Below are 8,392 nucleotides of genomic sequence, written 5' to 3'. Positions count from 1 at the left end.
TTGTCACATGAAGATTTTTTTGAATTGAGTTTTTGTTTTAACTCCACTTTAAGTACAGATAGCCTAAGCAGGATTGGACCTACAGTTCAAAGTGGGGTCCGAACTGTAGTGCATTGTACCTCCACCGGGTATCAAACACAGGACTCCATGGCTACAAGGCAACAATGTTTCCACTACACTATCGGGAGATCAGAAGACTAAAAAGTTGGGCTGTGTGGTGACATTTGGGGTCAGGCAAGCAATTTGTTATGATTCCATAAACTTAAAATAATTATTATAGCTACCTCATGATATTAAAATTCATATGCAAGGCAAGTTCAAATCTGCTATACAATACACCCTCCATCGTGCTATACTTGTGACGAGTGTTCGACACATCTCGAATGTGCCAATTTTAATTGTCTCGACGGTATTTTAACCTTCTCAATGAATTGTCATCCATGTTGGGTGACGGTGACACTGTTTTAGCGAATGTTTTTAGATTTTTGAGAAGAGCAAACTATGCTGACCTTTTTAATGTGTTGTGTTTATCCATGCAAGTTCATTTACAACTTGCATTTTGAAATTTTCTCAAGGGTGTTTTTTCACCCCTTTTTTAATTTCAAGGTAAGGGTTTTAGATAAGGGGATCTTCCCCGCACACATTGAACATTGTAAAATGGCCTAATGTGCCGACACACAAAATTTTTAATTCAGTAAATCAATCAATGCAATACAAAGTAACCTGTTTGAAAGAATTAAGAATCCTTACAATTTGTGTATTGGTTATTTCTGTTCGTTTATGTAATAATTGGTCTGTAAATGCACTGTGCAAATTAAGCTTTGGCTTTGGGGGATGCCACTCAGTGTTTGTGATTTCGTTTCAGGAAGTAGTGAATTTGAGTGTGATAAGTCAGTAAACTACTATCGAATTAATAATTATGGATACTCGAGTTTGGATCCCAATTAAAAATTAGCCATTAGACGTACATAAAAATGATTTAAATCAAAAGGTAGCTTATTCAATTTTGTGTTAATCTATGGCAACAATTTTTTTTTTTGAACATGCCTTCTATTTTTCATTCGTGCCAGGTTTTTTTTTTTTTTTTTTGAGTTTTGCAAACGAATGCTTTCTGTGAAATTATATCAATAAAAAAAGGGTGGTCCGATCATGATGAAATTTTAATATGGTGCTGGCAGAAAGGTTTTAAACACAATTCTTAATTTTTAGATTTGTAAAATTGGTCAAAAAACATTATTATGAATTTTGTGAAACAACTTTTTCTTCTTTTAAATTAGGCACACAAAGGAGATGTACTATGCAGATTTTTAAGCGAAAAATGCAGGCTTGACAAGGACTCGAACCTGGGTATCTGGCATACCGTGCCATTGCTCTACCACTGAGCTATCAAACCGGACTGGCTTTACCTGATTTTTCACTGTCTCTGACATAACTATGTGGAATCGTCTCTTCTAGTTCTGCTGCAATGGGATCTGTTGCCTTTGAAACATTTTTTCTTAGTATTGGGTAGTCTTTGAAATGCAAAATTGGGCTTGTTTTGAAGCTCTTTGCATCTGTTTTCAAAATCCACCATCATTGTCAATTCCGTTGCAAAACCTATAGAAGAGATCAGAAAATGGCTCAAAAGCCATCCATGAAAAATTGTTACTCTTTTCCAAATATCATCGTTATTTGGGGCTGCATTTTTACATTCTGCCACAATGCAAATTGCTATAAACGGCTTTAAGAAAACTGGGATATGGCCATCCGATCTGAATATCTTTTCAGACGCAGACTACCTCCCATCAGCGACAACTAATATTCAGTTGGAAAACAGTGAATGTCCCTGTGCAAACTCTACTGATGGACAATGTCACAATTCGACAACGGACTCTCCAGTGTCCACTGAACCCCCCACCAAGAACACAAAGACCAACCAAGACTCAATCATCGAACCCCAACCTGGATGTTCATGGGTGCCAGATTCTCCCAACTTGCTATGTTCTCAGCAAAACTCAGCTTTTTGGATATCACCAGAGGCTTTGATACCGATTCTGTTAATTAAGCAAAATACAAAGCGGACTTCAAGAAAAAAAAAATGAAAAACTGTCATTTTAACAGATTCTCCGTATAAGAATGAGTTACAGGATGCTGTCGCCAGTAAAGAGGACACAGAAACAGCAAAAAAGCACAAAAATAAAGAAAAAGAGGTCAAAATGCTACTAAAAGAAAGTCAATTGCAAAAAATATTTTTAAGGAAATTAAAACTGAACAATCTAACTATACACAAAACAAACCTAAGACAATTAAGAAGAAGAAGATGATGGCGGTGAGTGAATCAGATGAAGAGGAAGCTGAGTGTCTCTACTGCGGGGGCTTCTTCTCCATTTCTAAAGAGGGCTGGGACGCATGCCAGAAGTGTTTCAAATGGGCACACAACTCATGTGATGGCATAGACAGTGAGAATGAAGAAGACATTTTGAATTGTGAACTTTGCCAGGAGGACTAAGCCTACTAGTTTTTAGTTAGATGGTTCTTAAGCAATCAAAGTGCCTTGATTTCAAAAAGGCATATGATTCGGTCAAAATATATAAATTATATAATATATTAGTCGAGTTTGGAATACCTAAGAAGCTTGTTAATATGATAAAAATATGCACCAGTGAAACAGAAAGTAGAATTCGTGTGGGTATTAATGTGTCTGACAAGTTTACAATTCATGATGGGTTAAAACAAGGAGATGCATTATCTCCATTGCTATTTAATTTTGCCTTAGAATATGCTGTAAGGAAGGTAAAAGAAACTAACGAAAGACTAAAATTAAACATTGTGACTCAGTTGTTAGCATATGCAGATGATGTAGACTTATTAGGGGATGATATAAATACAATTAAGAATAATGCTAAAATATTTTTCAAAGCAGCTAAAGAGATAGGTTTGGAAGTTAACAAAGAGAAAACTAAATATATGCTTACAGGCCGAAACCAAGTGTTAGGTAATAATCAAAATCTAATTATTGGTAACAACTCGTTCGAACCAGTTTCCAAATTCAAGTACTTACGAATAATACTAACAAATGAAAATTATATTAAAGAGGAAATAAAAAGCAGGCTTAATTCACGAAATGCATGTTACTTTTCTCTTCATAAACTTTTGTCTTCTCATTTAATATCTAAGAAACTAAAAGTTAAAATATACAAAACAGTAATTTTGCCTGTATTATTTTATGGATGTGAAACTTGGTTCCTTACATTGAAAGAGGAACATAAATTGAGAGTATTTGAAAATAAAATTCTTAGGAAAATCTTTGGACCTAAAAGGGATGAGGAGACAGGTGAGTGGAGAAGGTTACATAATTTAGAACTACATAATTTATATTCATGTCCAGATATTATTAGAATGATTAAATCAAGAAGACTTAGGTGGGCTGGCCATGTGGCACGAATCGGAGAGGAAAGAAGAGTTTACAGGATTCTTGTTGAGAAACCTGATGGTAAGAGACCTGTAGGAAGGCCAAGACGAAGATGGAGGAGTAACATTGAGATGGACCTAAAGGAAATCTGTAGGGATGGAGTATATAGATCTTGCTCAGGATAGGGACAGATGGAAGGCCTGTGTTGCTGCAGCCTTGAACCTTCGGGTTTAAGAAGGCTACGAGAGTTAGTTAGTTAGTTTGGTTCTTAAGCAATAGGGTAGGTAGGGAGAAATCAGATCGGCTGAAAAGAACTCAGTTTTGCAGACTCAAGAAATTAAGTTTTTGCGTCATTGCGGTGTGCTTTGTACTTCAACCTCTCAGAAGAAACGAGAACTGCCAGAACCCATTGTTTGTTTGGCACCAGAAGAGCTCCAGACTACAATGTTTCAAGTTGTGCATTTTTGTGCAGACAAAAAAGCAGCCGATGTAAGTTTTCATTGTTGTGAATAAGCTTCTATTCATTGCTTGTTAAGTAAATTTTATTTTCAATTGTAATATTTCATTGAATTAAGCCTGCCTCACCAGATCTTGTGATAATTTTAAACAAAACACATAAATCAGTGCCAACAAAAATAGGTTTTTAATAAGGTGTATTTCAGGGTAAATCGGATCATTTGAATTCTCCTTTCTGTTTGATTGTTTTGAAATAACTGGAGGGATCCAGTAGGCTATATTTATATTTTAATTAATCAGTCTGTCTATCTATGATCATCAGCAGCCTAACTTGGAGCACAACAGATGTGTGCGTATGCTTTAATGTAGGCTATAGCAATGTTTTGTTTTGTTTCAGATGTCTCGTAACTACATTCGGAAAACTGCTCATGGTCCTTATAGTTCCTGGTCGGTTGTAGCTATGGAAGAAGCTGTCACTTCTGTTAGAGAAGGGCAATATTCAGTACAGAGAGCTTCAAACACGTTTGGTGTTCCATTTACAACACTTCAAGGAACAACTTCAGCGCCTGAAAATGTTCCAGTGCATAATGTTGGACGTCAACCAGTAATACCTCCAGACATTGAAGCAGGTTTAGTTGAGTGTCTAGTCTACCTGTCCAAAAGGGGATTTGGTTTGAGTATGCCTATAAGTATGGGACTGATCGAGGGATTCCAAACAATTTCAACGAGGAATCCGAAATGGCCAGCATTGATTAGTTTCAGGGATTTATGAAAAGACACCCGGAACTTTGTATTTGGAAAGTCGAAGGTCTTTCTCATGCAAGAATGAATGGCATGACACGAGAACATGTTTCGAACTTTCACATTCAGTTGAAAAATCTGATTAGAGAATGTAAACTGGAAGGTGAGCCAGAGTGTATTTATAACCAGGACGAAAGTGTGCTACCATTAAACAATAAGCCACCCAACATTGTTGCTTGTAAGGGCTCTCGCGGTGTAATATCGCTAACAAGTGTAAAACACGGGGAAACCGCAACACTACTCACATGTGCATCTGCAACGGGAGCGTACATCCCACTGTTTATTATTTTTAAGGACAAGAGAATGAGGGACGAATTTCGAGATGATATGCCACCAGGATCCGAAGTGTGTATGCCTGAATCAGGGTGGGTAAATGAGGAAGCATTCATGAAGTGGCTGGAACATTTCAACAGGCATAGAAGTCCAGGTAAAGTGATTTTAATTAAGGACGGACATGGTTCGCACAAAACTCTCGCTGTTGCTGATTGGTGTGAGAAATGTAACGTCGAAGTGTTGCTCTTGCCACCCCACACAGCCCACGCATTGCAGCCTCTTGACGTTTGTGTGTTCAAGCCACTAAATACATATTATCACCAGCAAGCTACATCTTGGCTCCATCAAAACCCTGGTAGGGAAATGTTGAAGTTGCCTTTGGGGGGCATCTTTACAAAAGCATGGAATCTGGCAGCAACCGTAGGGAACACTACAAAGGGTTTTGAGGTGTGTGGAATCTACCCATTAAATCCATTGGCTGTCTCGGAGCACAAATTTGTTAAGGACGTAATCAGCACTTCCCCGACACCTTATTTGACAGCAATTCTGCCACCCTTTCAGCAGTGCCGAAAATCAAATCCGCAGTCTCATTCCTTCTCCCACAAAGGAGACGCCACAGAAGAAAAATGCACGAAAATCTATTCCTTCACTTCGTCTGACATCAGGTGAAAATTATCCTTACCTCAACCCTGGGGATAAGAGGAAGAATGAGAAGGATAATTGACAGGTTAAGCAAGCTGGAAAACTCGCATGGAGAAGTGAGGAGAACGAAGCGTGGAGGTGTGGATTCTGCAGTCTTTCGTACTACGACAAAAAAAAAGTCACCAGGCTGGTGATTGGATACAGTGCCAGGCTTGCAAAGGGTAGTTCCATGAACGCTGTGTAAACGCCTTTGGTAAAAAGTAGTTTATTTGTGGTATTTGTTTCTCAAAATCTGTGTGATTCGATTTACCCCACCGCCGATCCGATTTACCCCGCAGAGGTGAGGTAAATCGGATCAGTGCACCACGTGCATTAAAGTTACAATATCTCAGCAAATATTAAGAAATGAAAGTAATTTATACATTTGTCTAGTAGTTGAAGGTTTGCTTGTTTTTTTTTGCATATAATTTCAATTGTAATAAAGGCACTGATATTCAATAAATATAGTTGTTGTTTTTTTTAAAAAAAAAAAGTGATCCAATTTCCCCCTACCTCCCTATTAAGATTCATTGCCTATTTTTCAAAATGACATACAAATATTATTTTTTGCTTACTGATGTTTTTTCCGATTTCATACTTTTTTAACTCAATAGGTCATTAAACAATTTTGTATCTTAGTTTTAGGATGATATTCCTAATAGTTTTCAACGTTTTTGCAATAATTTCACCAAAAAATTACCCTATCCCATTCTGCCCCGTGGGTGGGGCAGAACGGTAAATATGCAAGCATTTTTTTTAAAAAAAATAACACGCACAAAATATATAGCTTTACTTAATTTTCATGTTAGATATGTTAGATTATACTGTAAAGTGATGTTTTATACTTTTAGGAAGTGTATTCTTGTGTTCCCTAATTTTTAAAAAATGTTAAACATTAAGTATCCAGTTCCGCCCCGAGAGTTCTTTCCCCGCCATCAATAATCGAATTGTCTCATCGATCATTTTTTGTTTACTCAAGAAGAATAACCCCCCATATGCCGCCGAATGCTGACTTACATGCTGACACCATTATCTTTCGGACGCGCGACGTCATGAAACCTAATCTGGCTGGGTACTAGCCTTCGTACAGAAAAATCAAAGCCAACTCCTCAAAGAAATTTCTATAAAATCACCCACATCTAAACCCTCATCCTCCACAACCCTATCATCTTAAACACTCAAACCATTAACTGTTCTGGATTTCAGAATAGTTGTCATACCCAAAATAACAACAGTTATATAACCAAAACTAATCACAAACTAATATATATAAAAAGCAAATTTTAAACTACATTACTAAACTAAACTAATACCTAATACCCGATCTCTCGGCTGCAGATCGAAATGGACGCACTGTATATTCAGTGGCGGATTACCAAATAGGCCCACTAGGCACGTGCCTAGGGGCGGCAGCTCTTGGGGGCGGCAAGTCTTTTTTTTTTCCAGAATATCAAGAATAATAAAAAAAAAAAATGTCTTACTTACACAGTGACAATTTAGACCTATGAAACCAATGTTTCAAATCAACAGTTTGCAACACTTTCGCTTCATACGAAAGAAACCTTGATGTATCGGATTTATGTGTTATCAAGAAATGTTTCGTCTGCTCTGCCTCCTTCAGGCGCCAATCAATTTGTTTTTAACCCTTGCTGTGGCTTTTATCGCTTACAATGACAATGCAAGCCGCCCAGCCTTTGTTGATTTGTTTTTGTAAATACATACCCCTCGATCTTCCACTAAGATTTTGTTATAGGCAGGAAAGAAGACTGATTGTTTGAAACTCTCATCTGTAACAATGCCAGTCTTAAAAAAAATAAACACATAAACACTGCTGATAAGTGAGTGAGTGAGTGCAGCTTTCGCGTGGACGCAACTAGTTTTTGTATTACTGTATTCTCTGGCTGGTGCATTCAGTTTGTTGCTAGTGCGTTTGCGATTTGTTTTTTGTTTTTTTTATGCAGGAGGCAGCATGAAGCGAACGAAGTTAAGTGGGGCGGCTTATCGTAAACTTACAAACGAAAAGCGTGAAAGAGAAGCAACCTTACAGAAAAAGCTTGGTACAGTGGACACGTTTTTTAAGCGAAAGGAACAAGTGATTTCCGAAAGCAGTTCAAAAATTGAAGTGGAAGCGGCTACATCGAGTGAACTCTGTGAAACGCAAAATGTCGAAAGTACTGTGGGTTTAGTGGAGGAAGAAAGTGCACCTGAGGTAGTGTCCCCTCCGTTCGTAGGAGTTCCTGATTGTGACAGTGAGAGTGCAAATTTCGTTAGTGACGATCCTGCCGAGTGGTGTCTGAATGAGTCTACAATTGACATTCTTCTAAGACGTGGAATTAATCAGAATGCTGAAAACGATTTTTCTAAATCGCAAAGACCCATAGCAAGTAAGACAAGATTTTTAAATAATAGTGTTTTTTGTGTACTGCTGTAACAAACTGTTCAGCTGAACGTTCGTTTTCGCCCTAAAAAGACTGAAGACTTATCTCCGTTCAACCATGTGTAATAAAAGACTGAACGAGTTATCTATTCTCCACATCGAAGCAGACATCTTGACTGATGGACACATCAACTTTGAAGAACTTATACACGAGTTTGCAGCAACCAAAGTGAGGCGGAAGCGGCTTCATTTATGACTGGTGAATGGTGAATTTAATTTCTCAATACATTATATAATTTTAGGTATAGAACATACAGAAAATGAATTGTTTGTTATTGATTTTTATCATTTGTTTTTTATTTCAGTATGCTCACTAATTTTTATATTAGCCTGTAAAAATACTGCAAATAAGT

At 37.4% G+C, this 8,392-nt stretch overlaps 1 protein-coding gene across 1 annotated transcript; it reads left to right on the top strand.

Moving 5' to 3' along the window:
- The first annotated feature begins 4,672 nt into the window (after positions 1-4,672).
- LOC146003468 (uncharacterized) lies at positions 4,673-5,590 on the top strand. The gene has a single exon (XM_083141756.1). It carries the CDS (start codon positions 4,673-4,675, stop codon positions 5,588-5,590), a length of 918 nt encoding a protein of 305 aa, XP_082997882.1.
- The last annotated feature ends 2,802 nt before the right edge of the window (positions 5,591-8,392 follow it).

This window comes from Lepisma saccharinum, chromosome 20 (genome assembly GCF_977018435.1).
Source record: "Lepisma saccharinum chromosome 20, izLepSacc3.1, whole genome shotgun sequence".
NCBI classification, from domain to species: Eukaryota; Metazoa; Arthropoda; class Insecta; order Zygentoma; family Lepismatidae; genus Lepisma; species Lepisma saccharinum.
The sequence above is the reverse complement of the archived record's forward strand: the minus strand, read 5'-3'. Positions and strand labels throughout refer to the sequence as shown.

What these genes read in the sequence shown, in the direction of transcription:
- LOC146003468 (XM_083141756.1), top strand. Translation starts at nt 4,673, where the DNA reads ATGAATGGCATGACACGAGAACATGTTTCGAACTTTCACATTCAGTTG.